At 46.5% G+C, this 24,310-nt stretch overlaps 2 protein-coding genes across 2 annotated transcripts in view; one reads left to right on the forward strand and one right to left on the reverse strand.

Annotated features, from left to right (window-relative positions):
* Positions 1–24,310, forward strand: part of LOC119178321 (uncharacterized) — a 237,595-nt gene that overhangs the window by 93,582 nt on the left and 119,703 nt on the right. The gene's annotated exons all lie outside the window — the stretch shown is intronic.
* LOC119178320 (4-pyridoxate dehydrogenase) overlaps positions 18,682–24,310 on the reverse strand; it is a 31,686-nt gene continuing 26,057 nt past the window's right edge. Inside the window, exons 10-11 of the mRNA XM_037429508.2 lie at positions 23,465–23,687; positions 18,682–18,986 (exon numbers count right to left, since the gene is read on the reverse strand). Of these exons, the coding sequence (XP_037285405.2) occupies positions 18,839–18,986; positions 23,465–23,687 (371 nt within the window). The 3' untranslated portion in view covers positions 18,682–18,838. The remainder of the gene's footprint in view (positions 18,987–23,464; positions 23,688–24,310) is intronic.

Genomic DNA, 24,310 nt, shown 5'->3' on the forward strand with positions numbered 1-24,310 from the left:
GTGAATCGTACTTGCGGCTTTGTTTATTACTGGTTACGGTTTTGTTTTGAAAGAAAAAAAAACGAAACCTTTTGAACTTAGGGAGTTGATTCGAAATGGTAAGCCTAAAAGAATAAGGTTGTGAAGCGCAAACGGTGAACAATTGCTAATTTATGTTTTCATGAAAAAACAGCTTCAAGCCACACGGATACACACGGAGCCAGAAGCTGGCCAGAAGCACGAAAACTAGACAAATGTGTGTACTACCCATCATTCCCATGCTCGCTGAAGCGCCGTGTGTTGCAGCTCCCATAGACACTAGCGCCAGAGTTCTCTCTAGTGTATATTGAGAAACTCTATGGTGCACAGAGCCACTGTCGCGTGAAGTGTGCCACCGGCCACGGTGGGTGGGGTAGAGAGTAGGAGTTTATACACTGAGCGTGGGAGGCCCGTCCATTATCGATTCCGTGTACGGCCCCACGGTTAACTCACCGCCGGTATATCCCGCTTATTTGTGGGGCCTGTGGACTGTGTTTGCGATGGTGGTTATATTCACAAAAGGCTTTGTGGTGGCGGATGCTACCGAAGAGACGCAGGCTCCTGAGCGGGTAGCGCGTGATGACTTTAACTAGGTCGGCTGCCTCGCAGCATGTACAGTAACAGCGTGAATGGACAATAGAGACAGACAGCGCTGTTATCTGTCCCTTTGCTGAGACATGTTTGCTTGTACTCTTCCGGCTCAAAGAATGGCATTTTATCTAATAATTTGATGAGTAATTACGGTTAAGAGAGATCCATATGTGTAGTTACTCAGTACGAACATAGGTTCAGTGCCTCGCACGATTTCTATTTTCCCTCATGTCCACGAGCGCAGAGCTATATACTTTCAAAGAAAAATGCGGTATTTAGGCGCTTTGTGGATCATCTTATAGGGCAAAGTATCGTTGTGCATACCAAGCAAAAAATTAAGATGATTGCATGCACTTGTGATCGTGCTTGCCTAGAAGTGTCGCGCTCTACAAAGCTTTTGGTGCTTTGCCTAGCATACTGTTGAGAATGCACTGCTTACGAATGCTCATTGGTTATATAAAAAAACAGAAGCTTGAAAATCAGAGACAAGGGTCGAGAGGCATGAGCAGGGCATTATCTCACACAGTGTGTGCTCGCTATTGTCGGGTGAAACGGATTCGCGAATTCGATGATGGTACGAAGCTGTCTTGCGGTCACGTTTCAGCTGATCCAGTGGTCACGTAAGAGACATCGCTTTTTATCTTTCTTTCTGTATTGTCCGTACACCTCTTACCGGCCCTTTCAGCTTTTTGATGATTCCATTCACATTCCCTTTCGCGGTCATCTTGCCCCATTTGTCAATGCCATAACGATGGAGGAAGATCCAGATAGAGTGTGGTCGTAGTGTTGCGAAAAGATAGTGAAGACATGAGTAAATGTAAGATGTAACTCGAGCGGGATGCTCGGCAGCTGTAATGATATCTCTGTATATAGTACGCCGTCAGCCATTAGCGTTTCCAGAAGCCGGTGTGTGTGCAAGTACGTATGTCCAGTCCCATTTCTCAGTCTCTCAACCTTTTTTCTTGCTTTACTGTCGAAGGAAGATTCCCTCGCAATTATATCCTGTAATTATGATCGAAAGCTTTCGCGATTTCTCGTTGATGATGGTTGTAATAAGAAGTGGCTCATGTGCGAGCGATTTGTGATAGCCCGAAAGGCGCTACGTGAGCAGCAAACAAACACGAAAAAAATCGCACGACGTTGGCTCCTCTGAGTGAGCGCTGCCATTCTAGGAAAGTATCAGAAATGTAATATATTGAAGCCTTATTAAGATTTGGTGCATACCTGTTATTAGTGTTACCTGTATACCTGTTATTTGGTGTATACCTGTATACCTGTTAAATATTGAAGCCTTAAGATTTGGTGTATACCTGTTACTTTTATATCGTATATATTGTGTTTCTATGAGGCGGAAATGGAACGTGAAAGATAAACCGGCTCTCTTCGACTTCAGGTGCAATTCCTCACACCGTGTGTCTTTTTTTTTTCTTCGGGCAAGGGTACTGGGCAATTAGCTGTTTGCGTCCAATTTTATGGTTTGTGCAACCTTTGTTGTGCTTCTCTTGTAATTTGATAAATGCAAGCACCAATGGTGGCGGGCGTTTCCGCGACACGTCACACAATACTGGTTGGGAGCCAGAAGCTCTCTATCAGCAAAATCACTGTGTCTTTCTGTTACGCCAGATAGGTGATACGCGGCCAATCAAGTCACGTTTGCTCTGTCCGCCATGTCGACGCCACCGTGATGTTATGGCATCTGGAGCGTGCGCTGCCCGAGTGCAGACGTGATGTGTCAAATTGACTTGGAAAGGCGCCGTCTGAATACGCTGCACGTGTGGCTGCGAAAACGACGAAGTCAATCAAAGCAACTGGGTGACATTTCGCTCTAAGTGAAACAGCTGATGCACTAGTGAAAGCGACGTTATACGGACCAGCCATCAAGATTACCGCTCCAACATCTTTTTATTGTAGCGGCAAGATTTTTGAGACAAATGATGATGCGAGAATCCTCTACACCATCTTTGAGAAATACCCCGGATTTCAACCATCTATTGAAACCCTGGCAAACTTCCTCATGCCATAACGGATGTCTAGAAGGTTTAATCACAAGGTTACGCTGTCGTACTCTTTCATTAAATTTTTATTTATTCAGAGAAAACTTGACTCCCTCCCCGCTTTATTTTTTGGGGAAAAGAAGAAACTGTAGAACGCTTCTTGATCTCTTGTTGAAAGTTTTTGATATCAAGAAAGGTATCTCTAGAAACACCGTTATGGATCCTTGGATTAGGTTTGATAACGTCAAATTTATTATCACTAAGTGCACATACCCTCGGGCACAGGAACGGGAAAGTATGCGAGGCCGGGCAAGATTTTATTGAACAGTTGAAGATATTTACTCAGTAACCTCAATACCAAAGGTTCTCAAAGAACCAGTGTAGGCTGCAGAAAAAAAATTCAACGTCAAATATTTATTGCTATTTCAGTAGGAACCAATTAATCTTTTTTTAAGGAATAATTTACCTAAAATCAATATTTTTGTTGTACTGAATGAGAAATTATTATTTTCGCGAGTATTTAAATAAATATATTCCTTTTTTAAGCTACATGGTTCCTGATGAATCCCCAAGGGTGGGTGTGAGCCGAAATATTAGTATCTACATCTACATCTCGCACTATGGACGCTGTAGTTAAGTCGAAGCATGGTGGCCCGATTGTTTTGCGTGTAAACAGTAGCGTCATCGAGTGAGAGCGGTTTGCCTTTGCCAAATAGTAATACATCCGGTGGTCCACGGTGGGACGTACAGTCCGCATCTCAAAACGACAGCGCCAGGCGGTTTCTTGACGGTCTCGTATCACGTACCATTCAGATGCGTCGCACACATGGAACGTCGTTCATGACATTCTTTAGCGCGATTGCATGATTAAGTGCCATGCAAATGCCATGATTGTTATTTCGTATGACTGCAGCAGCAGCTGTCTCGCGTGCTGTAAGCATGTCGCCTCCCACGGATTGTGAGACGTAGCACGCTGTACACGCTGGGCCCTTAACTAGAACTCGTCTCATCTATTGCTCATTGAAGTGGCTCGCGATTATTTGCAAGTATACGTGACCGAGCTATTCTGTTTGAATGTATATTCATATGCAACAGGACGTCTCGCTAGCTGTCCTGTTTTGTCAACGCATTCATACAGATTGAAATTTCTGCTTTATGACTGTGTGGCATTGGTTTTCTGGATTTCGTTGTTGTTATTGTGCTGATGGGACCCGTTGCATCGTCGGGAATGACTGGAATCTTTTGTTTCTTGCTATAAAGCAAACTGACAGAGCGTTTGCTGAATGATTTTTTTTTTGTAGAGTGACCTTGTTTTTAATTTTGGAGCACCAGAATTCTCATCACAGTGTTTAGCTTTCTTCCCACATGCGTTTAGCTAGTGAGGATCAAATGACCTCTATAAAGACGCCTCCCGGCCACTGCTTGATACACAACCGCAGTTGTGGAACAGCAATGAAGTTGAACAACTTTTTAACGTGAATACGTTTGATGTTCCGAAGGCCCTCGGTCTTTTTTTTTGTTTGTTAGGTGTGGCTATAATAATGAATAAGTTATGAACACAGAACTCTGCTCGGTTGTACGTGGGTTTTCGTCATTGAGAGTAGTTTCCACGGCTGACGTTGATGACGCGTCACTTCGGTTCCGCCATATGATCCCTTACTATCACGCCTCTGTTAATTACAAATGGTGACAAACGTGCACGTGGAACGATGGGAGTATCGAATGAGTACTGAGGTGTATATGGATGCTATACATAACGTGTATGTTTGGTTGTCAACGCCGAAAATTCACTACTATATCTTGTGCACTTTTTTTTGGTTCCAAATGCATCGCCGATTCTCTCTATAACTGCATTTACTTGCCTTGCTGCGCATCATATCTTTATGTCGCTTTTGGCGTTATCACCTGTTAAAATGTGTTCGGTACATTGGCATGACTGTAATGAAGAGAAAAATGATAAGTTCACAAAACTTTTTTGTGTCGGTGTGGTTGGTTCCTATTTCAGCGATGTATTTGTGGCAGTACAGTGTCAAGTCGTAACGAGACCTCTGCTATACTTTACAATTTTGGTTTTCTTTGTGTGCAGGTAAGACTTTTGCTTCATCCGGATGATTTCCTTCACAGTGCGACTTTAGAGCTTCACTGAAAAAGCCGTGTTTGTGTGTGATCGCCCAGGTGAGTGCTTTACCACGCGGCACTATACCAAGCTTAGACGTTCAGAAACACACACACAAAAAAAACATGATTGTGTAGCACGAAGGGACGGCGATTTTTACAAATTTCTCGCGTATACTAAGACATCGCTGGTCCGTCTCGTGGCGCGGAATACATGTATATCTTACCGTTTTCAATGCTGAGCCTCGACGGCATTGTTTTGTTAGTTGTGCAACGCAATTAACGAAACTTCTTCTGTGCACGGATGGTGGAGGTGTTTTTCAACTGGCACGTTGACACTATCAGCTAGTCCGCAGTGGTGTTTTTGTTCACTTAAGTACGGAGTCTCCGTTATCGGCGTGGTGTAAAACCATTTACAATATTTCAAGGAAACCATTGCATTTATGTTTAAGAATGCGTTTATAACATTGAGGTGGGTGGTTTTTTTTTTCTGTCACGCTAGCATTTTAACACATTCGGTACCGCTGAGTGAATAGTGTCAGCAGGGATGGTGATGGCGCTCGCAGAGCATCAGGGACGTCCCTCGTAGTGGCGCCGCTTCTTAACGGTGGTGTTCTTTGTCGTCCTCTATGATCATTGCTGCCGCCTTGCTTCCAATCATCATGCTCGGGGCGTTGGTGTGCCCACTTATGATGTCGGGCATCACGGAGGCATCGGCCACTCGCAAGTCCGTCACGTTGCCCCGGACACTGCACGCAAAACATCGTGCGTAATGGCTTGAGGAACGTTAACTAAAAGGTTAGCAAATGCGACCGTCATGGAAGAAGGCGCAAATATTTTGCTTGGTGTTACCTCAGTTTACAGCCTAATAGATCGAGGCATTATGGGCCATAGAATAATCACAAATGGGAAAATGAATCAATTACGGACGTACGCAAAGTAAGAGCAGGGGGAAAAGGCACAAGTATAGTGGTTATTGTTCTCTGTGTAGTGGAGGTTATCAGTCCCCTCATTTTCAGAAGCTATTCACATTTCACGAGATATATACATATGTTCTATTCACCGAGCACGGCTGCTTACTTATAAAGAGATAACATATTACTCCTTTCTCTTATTAGACCAATGCCTGTATAGTATGTTCTGTATTCCTCGACTATATATCTAATCAATAATATTCAGTAACACAGCTTTCGTATCAAATTAAATTAGGTTTTCCACGATGGATCAGTCGCAAAATTCTGCGCATTCTTCATTCACTTCATTTGTGCCCGTATGACGTACTGATAGGATGCGCATCGTATATAATTAACGACTTTTCTTTTTTTGCTGCTATTGTACAAGGTTGTCAATAATTCAGTGCTCTTAGCTTGTCAGTTACATCTCGCGTGTTCGCGCACTGATGTACGCTGACAAAGGCATGAGTATTTACTACTAACGTGAAACTACCCGGAAGCTTTCTTCAGACACGTATTTCTGACCACCGCACGTTATGTCTTTTTTGTTATCTCCGATTTGTCCCCATTCTCTGAGACGCCGTTCTATTTGCCTCCTGTGCCTCTGGCATTTCGAGCTGGCAGATCGCGAGTCTGGGGGCAAATGTTTTCACATACTCGCCGCTTATCAGAGGCTTAGAGACCGTTTCTACTAGAGGAAAGCGTTCGTGCGTGCCTACCGTAAGCGTTCGTTCAGGACAGCCTCTGGGCGCGAACCCATCGCCACGCTGCAACACAGGTGCCAGATCGGCATTTCAGTGTGCCGGAACAGGCACTCGATGTACTCCTGGCTCCAACGGTCACCCGAGTCGGCGCAGGGCGCGAGTGTAGCGTTCGAGAGCTTGGCGCCGATGCTTTTCATGGCTTCTGTGCTCAGCATCGTGTCTTTGGACATCTTCGCTCCTGAAATCCAGTGCGCACATGGTTAGGGAATGCCAGCGATGCCAAGCGAACGCATTGCTCTATTTGATTTCACACCGCTTAAATAAGCATGAGAATTAGACGGCCAAACGAATGGCAATACACCTGCTGGCCGTCATTTATTTTGCGTCCGTTTAGGAAGGAAGGAAACAGAAGAAATAGAAAAGGCAGGACTATTAACATCTCTTGGCATAGCTGGTATGTTACCCTGCACAGGGGAAATGTATCAGGAGTGATTGGAAGAACAGCACACTAGTTCTAGATGGTTGGGAGAGTGCTGCCTTTTCTATTACACGTGGGGTCCGTCAGGGATGCCCATTGTCTCCTGTTCTATTTGTCCTCAGCCTTGAGCCATTTTTGTGTGCTCTAGAAGCGGATTCGCATGTTTGGGGTCTCGCGCTTCCGGGCAGCAGTGCCGTGACAGTCCCTGCTTTTGCTGACGACATAACCCTGTACCTTTCTGATGAAGATAGTCTTTCACATAGCCTGCGTTTATTCTTTCAGTATGGTGACATTTCAGGTGCCGCGCTAAACCTCTCTGAATCCTGGTATTTGTTCATCGGCTATCCTAACTCCAGACTTAGCTCCACATCTCTTTTTCAGCCGGCTGCGTCTCTTCGCATTTTAGGAATTCTATATAACCACTACGGCGTTTGTATGAAGTAAAACGCCCTCGATGAAGTAAAACAAAAAAATTTAGAACGCCCGGGATTTCGACTTCCCGCTTCTTGAGCGGAGGTACCTTGCGCAGACTGTGTTCTGCGGTGGCATTTGGTACCTTTCTCTCGTGGAACAGCCGCCTTTACGCATCGTGAGGTCATTGCAGTCTGCCTTGTGTTCCTTGTTTTGGTCCGGTGGCACTGAGTTGGTTTCTCGTGCGGCGTTAGGACAGCAGCGTTCCCAGGGAGGTTTTGCTTTCCCTTCGGTATCAATACGCTTCCTGCTATTGGCCCTGCGCTTCCTGTAGCGCTTCATGCAAGGAGAGGAATCCCCCGCATGAAGTCTGGCATATTGTCTTGGTAAAACGCGAACAAAAGGCAGATAGACGTTGACACAGTGATTCTCAGCAGCCGAACAGCAAGATCACCTTCTTTGTCTTCAATCGCCAGAGCTCCACTACCTGGTGTCCGCCAAATCTCCTTATTGTCGTTTTTGTCCACCAGTACACACGCGTCATTTGCCTCCTTCTTAAAGAGCATCGCCCCGATGCTAGAACAGTAGTGCAGTTTTTTTTAAGAAATGTCTTGCGAAGTCGTCTGGCATAAGGCTTCATGCGTACAACGTGAACTAGTTGAGGACGGTGATGGCGAAGCCTCGTACTACACGAACTGTCGGGGACGACCTCGTAACATCACTCAGTCGTCGCACTACTAGGTATGGCCCAAAGTATCTCCTTTAGAGCTTTTCGGAGAGTACTAGTTTCCGTGTGGGCGTCCAAACCGATAATCTGTCGCCGGTATGGTAAACGACTCTTCTGCAGCGAGAATTGTAGCGGCTTGTGTCGTACTCTTGCTGCTTCTGGATTCGCAATCGTGCTAGTTGCCTTGCTTCTTCCGCTCGTTCTGTAAACATCTCGGCGTCCGCGTCGATGTCGTCACATTCGTGCGCTAGCATCGCATCTAACATGGTTCATACTTCCCTTCCGTGAATTGTCACATTCGTGCGCTAGCATTGCATCTAACATGATTCATACTTCCCTTCCGTGAATTAAGCTGAACGGGGTCATCCGGGTTGTTTCTTGCTTGGCCGTGTTGTATGCAAACGTGATATATGGCAAGATTTCGTCCCAATTTTTGTGTTCAACGTCTACGTGCATTGAAAGCATGTCTTCAACTGTTTTGTTCAGACGCTCTGTAAGCCCGTTCGTTTGCGGGTGGTAGGCGGTGGTCTTACGATGGGTTGTTCCACTCAGCATGAGGACTTCATCCAAAAGAGCTGCCGTAAATGCGGTTCCTCTGTCTGTGATTACGACGCTTGGTGCACCATGCCGCAGGACAACATTCTCGATGAAAAATTGTGCCACTTCCGCTGCTGTAGCTCTCTGGATAGCTTTTGATTCAGCATAATGGGTAAGGTAATCAGTCGCTACAATAACACAGCGGTTCCTGGCAGTAGAAGTAGGAAGTGGGCCCAAAATATCCATGCCAATCTGGTCGAATGGTGTTCTTGGGACCTGCACGGGCTGCAGGAGGCCAGTTGGTTTAGTCGGCGGTGACTTCCTTCACTGGCAATCGAGGCAAGTACGAACATGGTGCTTGACGGCTATGGTCAGTCTTGGCCAGTAATAGCGTTGCCGTACTCTGGCCAACGTTCTCGTGTAACCTAAGTGGCCTGAAGTCACCTCGTGGTGGCATGCTTTGAGTACTTCGGAGCGAAGGGCTGCTGGGATGACGAGCGAATAGGCAGATCCTGTTGAAGAGAAGTTTCTTTTGTATGATACTCCGCCCCGTAAGCAAAATGATGACAGCGCTCTTACGAAAACAGTTGGTGCCTTCCGAGATCTTCCGTCCAGGTAATTAATTAGGTCAAGAAACTCAGGGTCGCCACGTTGTTGCTGCGCAATGGCGGTCGTGTCGAGCACACCGAGGGAAGCTGTTTCCTCCTCATCGGACAGAGTTGCCGATTCAATGGGTGAGCGGGATAGACAGTCAGCGTCTATGTGGCAGTTACCTTACTTGTGTACGACCGTCATGTCGTACGACTGCAGCCTGAGACTCCAACGCGCTAATCGCCTGGTAGGATCTTTAAGTTTCGTCAACCAACACAGTTATTGGTGGTCGCTGATGACTTTGAAAGGGTGGCCGTATAAATACGGGCGAAGTTTTGTGACCGCCTATATACCACGGCGAGGCATCCTTTCTCAGTCGTGGAGTAATTAGTCTCGGCGCGTGTTAGTGTTCGGCTTGCATAGGCGATTACTCTTTCTGTGCCTTCTTGCAGCTGCACAAGCACAGCTCCCAGACCAACATTGCTGGCATCAGTGTGTAACATCGTTGGGGCTTTCTCATCAAAGTGGGCAAGCACTGGATGCGTCTGTAGTCGCTGGCGCAGGTACTTGAAAGCCGCTTCCTCTTCGTTGCTCCATTGGAAGGCAACGTCTTCTCTCGTGAGGTGGGTTAACGGTGATGCGATGCGTGCGAAGTCCGCGATGAATTGCCTATAATATGCACATAGGCCGAGGACTCGTCGGACAGCCTTCTTATCAGTCGGCACCGGGAACTGTGCAACAGCTGCGATTTTTTCAGGATCAGGACAAACGCCTGCGTGACTGACAACGTGGCCGAGAAATTGCAGTTCTTCGTAGCAAAAGTGGCACTTTTCAGGCTTCAACGTCAAGCCCGTGGACCGTATGGCTTGTAAAACTACCTCAAGTATTTTAAGGTGCTGGTCAAATGTTGCGGCGAAAACTGAAATCATCAAGGTAGACCAAGCAGGTTTTCCACTTCAACCCAGAGAGTACGGTATCCATCAGTCTTTGAAAGGTAGCAGGCGCTGAGCATAAACCAAAGGGCCGGACTTTGAACTCATATAAGCCATCTGGTGTCACAAAAGCAGTCTTCTCGTCGTCTTTCGGGTCTACCTCGATTTGCCAATATCCACTCCTCAAGTCCATTGATGAAAAGTGACGAGCATGTCGAAGTCTGTCGAGAGAGTCATCAATACGAGGAAGTGGATGCACATCTTTCTTTGTCACCTGATTGAGTTTTCTGTAATCTACCCAGAAGCGCAGGCTACCGTCTTTTTTTTTAACGAGGACTACAGGTGACGCCCAGGGGCTTTTTGAGGGCTGAATGACGTCATCTTCTAGCAGTTTGTCAACTTGCTCTTGTATCACTTCGTCTTCCTATGGAGCCACGCGATAGTGGTTTGGGTGAATTGGTCTCGCCATGTCCTCGGTAATTATCCGATGCTTGGTTAGAGGCGTGCGGCCAACTCTTGATGTTGTCGAAAAGCAGTCTTTGAATTCGGCCAGTAGCTCAAGAAGCCACTTTCGCTCGTTCTTAGGCAAAGTAGTGCTAACGTCGAGAATTGATGTTGAATGAAATTTGGCGCCTCCTCCACTACTGCCAAGCAGCCTTCTGCGTCTATGATATTTTCGAAGTAAGTGACGGTCATGCCTTTTGGAAGGTGCCGGCGCTCACCACTAAAATTTGCCAGAAGCAAGTCCGTGCGTCAAGCGGTGACACTGACGATACCTCTTTTGACGGAAATGCCTTGTGTGAGGAGGAGTGAGCTTATTCGGTCTGCAACTCCTTCGCCGTCAAACTGGACAGCGGCTGCCTCAGAAACAAGTGTGGATGACCGCAGAGGGAGAACCACGTCGTCATCAGTTAGACGCAATTGGTTTGGTCGCGCCTGTGGACAATCAGGTGCGCCCGAACTGTTGCGAAACGTAATCAAACTGTCTGGGATATTGATGATGGCACAGTACTCTCGTAAGAAGTCCATACCAATAATTATATCCTTGCAGCATGCGTCGAGAACGACGAACGACGCAATGGAAGAACCTCCTATGTCAATTCTCGCTGTGCATCTTCCAGAGGGCATCAATAACTGACCACCTTCCGTCCTTATTTTATTTGAGGGCCTGTCCACGGTGTCTTCACTTCCTTGAGGCGGATGGCGAGGTCCTGACTGATAATAGAAAAGTCGGTACCGATGTCGACTAAGGGTGTTACTTTCTGGCCGTCAAGAAAAACACTATAAGGTCGGCGGTAACAATGTCGTCGCTCTCACGTCTTGTCGGCTTTACAGCGTCGTGTAATGGGGGCTTTTCATCGTCATCTTCATCGCCTGCAACCTTACCCCCGGAAGTTGCTGCCCTCAGTTTCTCCGGCGTGGCCTGGGTGACCTTCTTGCGTTAAGGTCCGCGGAGGTACGTTGGTGTGACGAAGGCGAATGCGCGGGAGAAGGAGAGTGGGATCGACGTCCCAAACCTGGCTGGCGAGTAGGTATTTCCTCCTCGTCAGAAGTACGGTAGTCGTAAAAGTGAGAACGAGCTCCAAAGAAAGAGGCGTACTCCCGGCGTGGTATGTATTCTTCGTTCGCATGTCGATCGTCAGACCATGTTCGAAGAAGGCGGAATGAATCACTGCGGTGCCAGCAATGACGGGCAATATGGCCTGCACCTCCGCAGTCAAAGCATAGTAGACGTCGATCGATTGCGTGCCATGCGTCTGTTCTTCGGAGCGGTAAACGTCTGAGCCTCCAATCTGGCGACGATGTAATATTGACACACGCGTCAATATTATTCTCTAGACACTCAACTTCGGTATTTAATGGCTAATGTGCACCTTAATCGGGGCCCACAATCAGTAGTACTTCTTTCGTTTTATGCAACAGCTGTCGCGTTTTTTCGTCATATCCAGTCGACTTGTCCTGAGATAGATGCATTAGACAACCCTATCGTTGACAAAACAGCCGCTTTGTTGCTCCCGTTAGTTCCTCTGGCACGCCGCACCCGCTCTAGCCGTGTGTCTTGGAGCACGCTGACGGCATAAATTCTACCTGGCCACCTCCGGGACTTCATGTGGCGGCTGGGGTGGGGTGTTCTTCTTACCCTTGACCGCTTCGAAAGGTGGAGAATGGTCCAGTCATCAATATGTCCGAACTGTTCCCTACGGGAAACAAATCAGCGTGTTTTAAGACAATGCGTCGTTGGTCGTGTTTTCTGGAGGGCTGTGCATGCAGGATTTCTTGGCCTCGGAGTAAACCGCTGTGTTTCTTCTGGACGTTGTTCTCGAGGCCGCTTCGCCTGCCTTCTCATTGTTGCTGGTGCCTACTGTCTTTGGCGTAACAGCTGTGAGGCTGTTGCAGCAGGTTGTCGCCGTCGTGCTCTCTTCCCGATTTCGGAGCGACCGTACAAAGAAATACTGTCTGTTTTGTCGGAGGAACTCTTCTTTCTGGGTGAGGAGGAATTCCTTCGACACTGGCCCAGCCCTTTTGTGTTCGTCTGCGAGAGACGTGTAAGGCTTGTTTTCAGGCCTGCCTGGTATTGGTAGGTTAATCTTTGTTTGGTACTCACGCAAATATTTTGTAAATACTATGTAAATATCTGACATATAGATATTTAGATTTCATTTTTGTGTTCTTCGTTTACCATGTATCGTGCATATGTAGACATATCTTTTAGTAACAATTCTTGTGTATCTGTGTATGTTGTGTTCCGTGTACATATTAAACATATCTTTTTGTAACAACTTTTGGTGTGTCTGTGGATGTTGTGTTCTGTCGCGATGTTCTGTTGGATTGTAATTGATGTTCACTGTCCGCGAGAATAAATTTCTCTAAACACAAAAATGAGAGGAATAAAGAGAGAGGGGGAGCGCACATACACACACACACGCACACACACACACACACACACACACACACACACACACACACACACCACACACACACACACACACACACACACACACACACACACACACACACACACACACACACACAAACACACACACACACACACACACACACACACACACACACACACACACACACACACACACACACACACACACACACACACACACACACACACACACACACACACCGTGTAGCGGTAGTCTCGTGTGGTATACGGCATTAATCTAAACGTACTAGTATACTCGCACACGAGTCCGTTGCATTATCAAACGGACTCGTGCAAGTTCGCTGTCTATTAATGCGTAACATATGGTTTTCGAAGTAACGAAGCAGCGCCAACAAACGAATTCTGATTAGCCTGAACATCCGCACCCTCAACTCATTTCGTATAGATATGCCTGATATGCCTGATTATGGATATGCCTTATTTATGCACCGTAGCTCAGCACCCTCCCACCTCACCCTTTTTTATCTGGGCAGAAGGACTTCCGAGGACGCTTCAAGACGGAGTGTTGTCACTCCACGGCATCAGCTTTACTTGGATTCGGCTACACTTTCCACTAGCTATTACGTGTCCACACCACTCTAAACTTTGACTAACAAGCAGATGGCTATCTGTAAATTAAAAAAAAATATTACAAAAAGCCTAGCTTTAGCTGCCACTCACAGAAAAAACATCAACTAAGAAATTTAGGTTTTCTTTTCAAGCAAACGACATGCTTATTAAAGCAGCCCTGGCAAATGACAGCGAATTAACTTTGACCACATGTTTTTTTTATGCTGCCCGTAAATCTAAGTACACGTGCAATTTCGCGCTTTCGTTCCATCGAAACGCGACCGCCGTGGCAGGGCATCATACCTGAAAGAATCGTCGAGCTCGTGTACCGGCTAGACAGCATTTCACGCAGGGTCCGCCGCTGTGGTGGAGTGGTTATGGTAATCGGCTGCTTATATAGCCCAAGGTCGCAAGGTTACACCCCAGCCTTGGTGGTCGCATTTCGATGGAGCGAAAATGCCAGAGGGTCGTGTACTGTGCGAAATCAGTGTACGTTAAGGAACACCAGATAGTCAAAATTACCGGCGATTTCCTCAACGACGTAGCTCATAATGATATCGTTGTTTGGAGATGTCAAACCCCTGATAATATTAGTATTGCCTGCAGAGTTGTCAGTGAGCGTAGTATCGAAAACATCGGGTATTATTTTAACTATTGCCAGCAGAGTTACCACTGAACTTATTTATATTTTATGCAGTAATCATCAACCGCTCTCTTGTTCGTCAGTAATTTCTTGTAAATCATCTCCGACTGCCTATTCGTAAAGATCAACAAATCTGTGTGAGGTCGTGCGTTCATTTTAAGAGAGCAACCGCCGGGACACTAGCAATTATTTGAATAACGCTTACAATATAACTATATATACATTACACCGGTACATATCTACTTTGATATATCTGCCGCGAGGGTTTAGCGGTTATGGTGCTCAGCTGCTGATCCGATGGTTGCGGGTTCGATCCCGGCCAAGTCGGTTGCTTTTTGTTGGAAGCGAAATGGTCGAGGCCCGCGTGCTTTGCGTGCTTTGCGACGTCAGTGCTCGTTAAAGGACACCGTGTGGTCGAAACTTGTGGAGTAGCCACCACAACGTCAGTCGTAAGCATGTCGTGGTTTGGGGACGCAATTCCCCATGTGATATTATTACTAGTATAAAATCAAGTCTATCCCTGCTCTCGTACGCACACATTCCACCAACTGCCGCTCTTCTGTAGTCGCGCGTGTTTGAGCTGTAGCTATAGTGAGCGCGAACTTCTCCCGCGCGTGGTGTCGTCGAGGCAGGAACCTCCCCCATTGTAGCTCAAGCGCTGCGACGCTTCGCTGCCTCTGAAAGGCGCCCCCGCATCGGAGTGAATGCTCCACTTCCGGTCATATCTCTCGGCGGCGCGCGTCCGCCGTCCTGGCCGGCGCGACGTTCCCCTAATCGATTGGCCGCTCTCGTAGTGCACTCGAAGTGGCCGGGGTTCCGTGCATTACGTGGTCCAAGCACGTGAGGGGCTCTTCAGTTTTGCGCGACGCAACGCGAATGAATCGAAGGCGAGATGCCTGTGGCCACCCTCCGGCGTTTTCTAGGTGGCACTCGAAAATACTCTGTGGTCTTCGCAAAAGGGGCGCGTCAGCCGTACATTTTGCGATTCAACGTCTTCGAAGTTGGTCATGACGGCCGAAAACCCGGGTTGTTCTTGCTCGGTTCCGTGTTCCCTTTTCAAAGGTTTTTAGCCCCCCTCCCCAGGTCTGTTCTGTTCGGTCGAATGCGGAGAGGATAGGGAGAGGGCGGTAGTATGAGTAAAGTGTTGTGCATCTAAAGCAAAGCTGCCGCTATGCAGTGGATCGTGACTGCAATGAAGATTCAGCGCACCCTGTGGCGCAATCTGTAAGCCTGTAGGCGTGCCTGTCGTGTCCGTGTAGTTTATCCGCGTCACTCGCTGTTTTTCTCCCGTGACAGGAAGACGAATGGGTGCTCTACCATTCAGCGCTGTGGAAATGCAGCCCATGGTCGTTGTAAGCGCAGAGAATGTGTGACACTTTTCTTGAGTGGAGCACCACGCAAGTACACACGCACGCACGCACGCACGCACACACGCACGCAAGCAAGCGAGCATGTACAACCATGCTCAATAGGAGTTTCAAAACACTGTCTGCAAAATAATGTCGCCAACACTGCAAAGTGTCTTCTATATAGAAACAAATTAGCGAATTAAGCTCTTCATTCAGCGGTACATTTTGAAGCAATTTAACGTTTGTCGGTGTCACTGTTCAGGCTTGGGGTCAGTTTAACCACAGCCAGTGTGTTGCCACTCATGTTGAGCGTGACTGTACAATTACAGTACCCCACTTGAGAAAGTATACACGTGAAGGCCTGTGCTGTCTCGATACACTCATTATCCGATTGCTTAGTCCCTATTATTCGTTCTCGTTCCATTGCCCGGCGATCAACACTGGTTCTACATGCTAAGACTTGGTCACCAAAGTGTTAACATCATATCTGCGTTAAAATTTCACTCGCTTCAGTTCACTGGCAGTTCTGTCTCTGTCCACTTGTATTTCATTCACTCGGATACTCTTATTACTGTAGTTTACCTTAGTTCACCTTAAGTTCCCTTTAGTTCACTAATTCACACTCGAATCATGTTACTCGCCTAATAAACTTTTTATTACATGTGATACCAATACTACATTGAGTCCGCCTCCACCTCTCCGCCTTACCGAAGATTGTGTGCACCGCGTGGTGTCATGCTACCTTCGAAACTCGATCCTCGTTCGGTACAATTCATGTTCAGTAACAGACGCCAGATTGTTTTAGTTGCTCATGAGACACATAAGACTTTCATTTTTGTCGAAGGGAGAATGCAATTGGCATTTGCTTATCTTAGAGTGAATTAGTGGCGTATTACTATTTTAAAAGCATTCTGCGATTTTCTGGGCTAAAACCAATGTATACGTGTATATACGAGATTCTCCTTGAAGAAGGGTTGCGGAATAAATTTTAGTCTGAGTAACTGTGGCGTGCTTATCAAACTACGTATAGAGGCATTTTTTTTTTGCGTTTCGGCACCTTCAAAGTGGGGCCAGCGGGGTAGTTATTCGAACACACGTCATCGGATGTAGCAGCGCGTCAAATTATATAGCCGCTAAGCTGTACGTCGAATGCTACCATGACAGAGCAAAAACTTAAATACTAATAACATTGAATAGCATCTGTAGCGCTGTTGATAAGTGTACGTGTCTCTCTTTATTCGCGCTGCATGTCGGGCTTTTTGGAGTTACATCTCACTAGCACGCTGCAGTGCACTTTTGTTATGGGTGCAAATGTGCTGCGTGCACGAAGAGGTAGTAAAGGGGCGCATCGTGCTTATGTTTGGCCGTTCGTTGCTTTATATGTTTACTGGCGCTGTCGGCTTTGCAACGCTGCATTATTAATGAACGTTGGTGTGCAATCGTGACAAACATAGAGGAGAAAGCGGTTTTTCATGTTTTGCATCATACCCGCAGTATTCAGTTGGTTTCGTAACTTGACTTGTAAACGTGTCTATCACTCCTCCTCTCTTTGAATGTTGTCCCTCTTCTTTTCTCTTTTTTTCGCTGACAGTTTGTCGCGCTAGAAGGTTTTTGGGCTCACGAGAAGACCGCTGTGTATGGTAAATTAAATAAGCTAAAGAGAACGCATTAAACTTATTTTCCGTGGCACGATTGATTATCTACAGCGATAATATCGCCAGGTTGCGCAGAACCATAAACCAGTATAGATTCTGAAACAAATGATCGTTTCGGTGATCGCGCAGTTTGACAGATCGTTCGCCTAAACGTTCTGTATCCGAGGCATTGGTGTCGCTGCCTTGTAGGTTGTCGTCGAACAATTGAAAGGAACAAGTGCCGACTTACCTGAATGTGAAGACTTGTCAGCTGCGACGACGCTTCTTGAATAAGTCAAAAGTACTCTCGGTATAGTTATTTCCTTTTTCGCGTTCCCCGCAGTCACCTCGCGGCATCTTATGTTTCATGGAATTTAGAGAAAGATTAAAAATATTTCAACAGGGTGTGTCGTTAGACCGAAAGTCCTCACAAGCAGTCTTTTTTATTCCCCTAAAGGCTGCCTTGAGGAAGTCACGGCGACTCGTCGTAACACGTTAGCTCCAGTGACAGGGTTTGGCACCTTCAAGTCTTCACCTGCTCCAGCACTTCTGCCTTGTCTGGTAGTTAGGAAGTTCTACTTGCGAGGGATTTTTCGGGGATACTGCTGAACACCAGTAATATGAGATGTACTAAATACAGCGCTGCGTCGATTATAAGAGATCGCAGAGAGCTCCACAATTATTTCAATATAATTAACCATCCTTGAGACATGCGCTCTGCGTACTTTGCCAATAATTCGACTGAAAGCGCGGCAATCCTTCTGCGTTGATTGATATGTGGGGTTTAACGTCCCAAAACCACTATATGATTATGAGAGACGCCATAGTGGAGGGCTCCGCAAATTTAGACCACCTGGGGTTCTTTTAACGTGCACCCAAATCTGAGCACACGGGCCTGCAACATTTCCGCCTCCATCGGAAATGCAGCCGCCGCAGCCGGGATTCGAACCCGCGACCTGCGGGTCAGCAGCCGAGTATAGACCACCGCGGCGGGGCATCCTTCTGTGTTGTCTTCGTGTGTGGAAACCAGGGTTTTAAGAGATTTTTTTTTATAAACGCCGATACCATGCTTGTCCAATTTTACGAAAAGCTTGTTGGCTACAGGTAATGTTTTTGTCGTATGGTATGATCGTGAAAAACCGCGTCAATGGTTATTCTTATCACGAAAATACAAAATTTGAAGGATTTTAGTTGCTTTGCTTACGGTCGCAGCTGCCGCGTGATGCAAGTTCCAGGTCTAGGGGTCAATAAAGATGCCACTCTTTTGCCAGGGCACGTGATTCTTTCGATAATTCCGGTGTGCATTGCCGTCACTTTTCTCACTGCCGTTGAATCTGTTATGTTTCATTTTATTTCTCTTTAATTTGTTTGTGTGATTCTGTATATACATAGATGGATCAGTCTCTTAGTCTTCATTTCTGAAATGTGTAAACAGTTTTTGCTTGTTTGTTTGTGTGTGTGGTGTGTGTGTATACAAAATACATGCACAAGACAGCTAATATTTTTGTTCCTAAATATTTTATTCGCTGCGAACACCATCGAAATTGTATAACGTGTTACAAGTCGACCTTGTTGGTATAAACGAATCTCAGTGTACGGGCTTTCCCACTCGTAGTCCGGCAGCAGAGTCAGCTGTCGTGTCATGCCTTTGCTTTTTCACTGAAGTCCAGCTGCATTGTCCTCGATGATCATAGACGCTGCCTTGCTGCCGATCATCATGCTTGGCGCATTCGTGTGACCCGTTATTATGTCGGGCATCACGGAGGCGTCGGCTACCCGCAGGCCCGTCACTCCACCGCGGACTCTGCGTGCGAAAGTGTTGACATAGTACAGACACTATAGGAAAGCCATATAGCTTTCCTGCGATGGAGATAGCCAAACTAACGAGAGCGTCACTGAAAGCATTGTGTACAAACGTGGTTTTCTTGCGATATGACGAGGGACAATCTGTAGATTCGGATGTCGCAATTCGAACCTGAGGAAAAAACAAGCGTCCTAGCCACGAGCAGCTATAGCATCCCTTTTTAATAATATGTGGGTATTGAAGAGACTTCATCAACTGTACATAACCATCAATGCATAGTGCTCTTCATCGTTTCTGGGGAGACCTCTTGAGTTTGTTCAATGCCTCGGATGTGACAGGTGTTACCACATCTTTCTGGCCTAAAAAGCCGTGTAAAAGACTACATCGCAAGTAATGGGGCTGGCTTAAACGATTGCAGATTGCGCCATTTATGGCAATTGTGGTGTTTATTCCCGCCCCCTCCAAACGACACGAATATGGCAGACGCCGTAGTGGAAGACTCCTAAAATTTAATCACCTTCGGTTCTTAACATACTAAAGGCCAATGTGCGTAAGTTTGGACATGCAGTAGTGTACGTCGAAATGTGGGCGCAGCGCGTGGACAGGATCCCGCGACCTTAGGATCAGCAATCAAGCGCCTTAGTTCAATAACCACTAGTCGCTCACGCCAGGCCGGACATGCCCCCACTATTTTGGCGAATGTACATTGAATTATACTAAATTGCGAATTTTTAAACGCAAAAAATCCACTCATAACACATCGAATAATTGATTGTGCGCATACGACAAACGCATATTATAGTGTATGAGCATAGGAGACCGTCTAATATGCGAAATTTTCTGCCGGTGAATAGACACGGAAACCTGGTTGACTGTTCTAGAATGATTGCCATTTCGACCCAACAGTGCATTATTCGCTTTTTTTTTTGTTACTTTGAAGAGTGCACCTGCCCACATCGACAAGGTGCAGTTTGAGCTATATGAGTTTTTTTCAAATGTTGATTCCCATGAGCGGGTGAGCTATTCTCGTGGTGTCCACTTAGTGCACTTGGGCCTCCACTGATTGACTGCAGCTCGGTAAGCAGCGCGCCACCTGTTTGCGGTTTTCGTCTCGCAACGTCATCTTGACGCCACGCAGCATAAAGTTTCACACCTAGAGGGGAATCTGGCGCTAGTGTCTACGCGGGCTCCTTCAGCGGCGCTTGTACCCTCATGGGTATTATGGGAAGTAAAGACTTCGGATCCGCTTCGCATGGATTACTTTCTTGAAATTCACAACGCTTGTTTGCCTAATATAAAAAAGGGTGATATGAAGTTGTATCTAATTGAAAATTGCTTAATCATTTTGTACATAAACATTATTGCAAAAAGTTTCCGCGACCATGACGTAGAAGTGAAAGCTGGCCAATTTATTCCACAGGGTATGCATTACTCTGTGATTGCGTTCCAGATTTGGCATCAAATTACAATCATTTTTACAACACTTAAAACTAAACATGCTTTTTTTCTCAATAGTATGCATTATCTGTTTATAGAATCAACACTGCAGTATTAAGTGAGAAACCTATAACGTGTTGTTTGATGCTATGCTAGGTGCGTCTGTCCAAGTAGTCTGCCCCCAACGTACCTCTCGTTTTGTTGTGAAGTCCAGTGAGAGAAGCTTGACGGTGCGTCTACTTAGCTTTGCAGTCGTTTTACAGTCAATTTTAACGATTTTCGGCAAGACGCGCTATTAAAAAGACATGAATACTAAGCGATATCGTGCACTGGCGTGGAATGCTACAGTTATGCGCAGCAGTGAGTAGACGACGTTTCGTTTAAACTGTGAAATACAACTTCTAAAGCTCCAATGGTGCAGCAAATCAAGAGATTTAGCGGCCTTGAGCCTCTTTGAACTGCAAAGGTGCTGCTTCAATGCTTTGCACCGCACCCAACTACCCACGCAGCGCGAAGAACGAAACTGAACCGGTAGAAAAAGATCCGTAGATATTTCGCTAGCTAACGCAATGCAATCCGAAGCCTGTACTTCCCATGATTCCCATGGGGCTAGAACGATCGCAGCACCAGATTAGTCTCCAGGTTTTGTTGTACGAAACTCTATGTCACGCAGATTTCACAACTCTCGACACGAATGAGAAAGACCGAATTCATTTCGCCACAACAAACGCCGCCCTCAGAAATCTGCTTTTGGACACACATCTCGTAGGCCGTCCATTAACTCTAATCACGTTAGTCCTTGAATAAGGTTTAACGCGGTAGCCCGCCCGAAGCACCCGGAAAGTCCGTACGCATTCTCTGCATCGTTCTGCAAACATTTGAACACGTTCATACACAAGTTTAGACCTGTCAAATTCGCTAAGGGTCCTGTTGTTGTACATTTCGCCCACTTTCTTTCTCTTTACGCTGGTAATGTGCTGGCGGGTTCGTTGCGTCGACGTGGTCAAGAGCGCCATGATTTCACAAGTCGCCACTTTTTCGCGTAACTGAACGCACTCCGCCGGAGTGGACACCGCGACAATCGCGCTTCAGGTTTGACACAATAGAAATGCTAGTAAGATTTAACTCAGTGCGGAACAATTATTCGAAGGCGTTATGTTGGGAGGTCTTCGTAAATTGTTGATTGTTTTTACGTGTTTTGATAATAGAGTTGTTTACTGCTACTACTACGTGTTTTGATCTTTCGATGTCGAATCTACGTCGAATGACAAACAGGGTAAGTGCGAAAACTATCTTTCCCCCGGTGACATTTGAAAGCGGCCGCATAAAAAAAAAAAAATGTCCTGCAGCGAAAGAATGTCCTGTAGTGGTTGAGCTCACTCTCCGAGATTTATGCAGTTAGGCAATAAAAAAAAAAAACACTCAACATGGCTTGACTGAGTGAAAACATCGTAGCGTGAAGATCAAACAAACGTAAGCGGACAAACCAGCAGCGCTTATTCTTTTTCCTTTCTTACGCACAAATTAGGAACACGGTAACGAATGCCACGTGCACCATGCTAACGACTGCTTTATACAGATCATGGGACAAAGCTGATTGTCATCAAGTGTTCAAGCCCTGTTGTGGGGGTGTTGTCCGGTATCATGTTGCCTTGCGTTCGTGCGTGCGTGCGTGTGTGTGTGCGTGCGTGTGTGCGCGTGCGTGTGTCAGGGACGTTACAAAATTTGGGAATTTCGGTAAACAGACGTGGAACCTTCCAATCCAATTTTTCTGGTAACGACAGTGGCATTCGTGTGTTTATGCTGTACGATGGCCTCATTAGGATAAAAAATATTTTACGTGTGCCAACGTTCATGTAAAACAGCATTAACAACAGTAGCTCTACTCTTACGTAGCTTAAGGGGCCCGTTCAGGAGCTTCTTATTAATGTTGGCGACGTCTGCTCTCGACTGCGGCGCAGCCGACGCTCATTATAGCCAGTCCGCGGTGAGAGCTGAGCTATGCACGGTATTATCCGACAGGCTGAGAGCCAGCATAATATTAGCGCGTGCCTCAAGTCTTGTTGGAAAAGATCCCGCCTGCATATTACGGCTGGGTTGCGACCAAAGGCACGAGTGCGAAGGTCTTATCTACCATCTTCACTTTTTTCACTCCGTCCTCTTTTGAGCGCCCGTCTCTCCGCGTAAGCTTCAGGTAGCAAACCGGAAACTCTTTTATAGGCAAGAACCTTGCCATTCTGCACTTAACTTCCTTTTATCTCTCTGCTTCTTTCATAAAGCAACATACAGCGTCAGTTCAAGCAAATGAGGTTGCTTGCACTGCCTTGACCTGGCCACAGAGTTTGCGTACTGGTGAGCTGCTATCGTCTGCTTGGTCTGCCTGCCACAACGATGGAAGACGTACTTTTTCCCGTGCGCTCAAAGACGCAAGCCCTCCGAGGCTTCCTCGACCTCTGTGCGTGTGCGGACCTCGCCGCCTTATAGACGAATGCTTTTGCTTCGCTGCCCTGTAGCCCCGCTGGTGGCGCACAAGCTGCTATAGTTTGTATGTTTTGAAAACTAGCCACAACGGTGCGTGAAGTGACGCCAATGTCAGGTTACAGTATTAATTTTGATGTGTCATTCACTTGAACGTCGACTTTCAAAATAAAGTATCTTATCAGCGTTTTCTGAACTTTACTCTTGGTGAGAACAGTCTCCGTACACAGTACGTTTGTGCAACGGCGTAAAATCACCCGTAAAAATTGGGAGCATATCCGTGCGCCCCCCGGGGGGGGGAAGAGGGGGCGCAACGCCAGCTCTGTATATTGACATAACGTGGAGAGGATGAGGGCGCTGTGACATGGGGAGCGCAATATCACCTCCATACATTGCCGCCTAGTAGGGAGGGGCTGCGACTAACCTTTAATCGCCCCCCCCCCCCCCCCTACTTCAAGGCTAACCCTGCGCGCGCGGTTAGTGTCCCTTAAGTTTAAAGCAACGTCATGCGCTCAACGCCTCATATGCATCACGGAAGTGTTCGGTGCGTTCTTCATGCTTACCTCAGCCGTTCGTCCAGGACTGCCTGAGGATGCGAGCCCATGGCTACGGTGCAACAAAGGTGCCAGGCGGCTATTGCAGTATGTCGGGAAACACACTCGTTGTACTCCTCGCTCCACAGGGGTCCCGCATCGGCGCATGGCTGAAATATCTTTTGCCACGGCTTGGCGCCGATGCTCTTCATGGCTTCCGTGCTCAATATCCGGTCGATGAACATTTTCGTACCTGAAGGCCATGCAGGAGTCCTCAATAAGGTTGTTTAAGGCGGTGTCCACCAGCAATTTGCTGAGCACACTGAACGTTTTTAGCTCCTAGGAAGAACTTATTCTTGAACCGGGTTGCCTTTACTAAAAGGGAAATTTCCTGCTAATAAAGGGAAGTGGAAATGCAGGAAGAAAGAAAAAAAAAGCACGATACGGGTAAACTGTTATCGCATTCATGGCCTTCTGTGTTTCGTATATTTATTTGTAATGGTCGCAGGTGGAATTAACTTGTAACCAATATATGCATAGCAACAAAATGAATAATTATAAAAATTAGGTATACTTGAAGAGAAGAATTGAGAATTCAAGGGTGTGTTTTTTTCGTTACACACTATTAATGAGAACTAGCATACAGTAATGCCAAGAAAAAAAATGCGGGGTGTTATTCGTAGTAGCTCTCTTGTAAATGTGAAGAAAGCGAAGTTAGCCGCTAGCAGGGAACGAACCTGCGACCTTCGCCGGTGATGTGCAGAGCAAGCTTAAATCTCCTAGAGGAAGAGCCTGCCAGTGGCAAGCTATCTTTTAGTTGCCTTTCCTTTATTCACATTAACATTAGAATCACTATGGATAACAGCTTCTATTTAT

The sequence above is a fragment of the Rhipicephalus microplus genome, chromosome 1 (assembly GCF_043290135.1).
Source record: "Rhipicephalus microplus isolate Deutch F79 chromosome 1, USDA_Rmic, whole genome shotgun sequence".
NCBI lineage: Eukaryota > Metazoa > Arthropoda > Arachnida > Ixodida > Ixodidae > Rhipicephalus > Rhipicephalus microplus.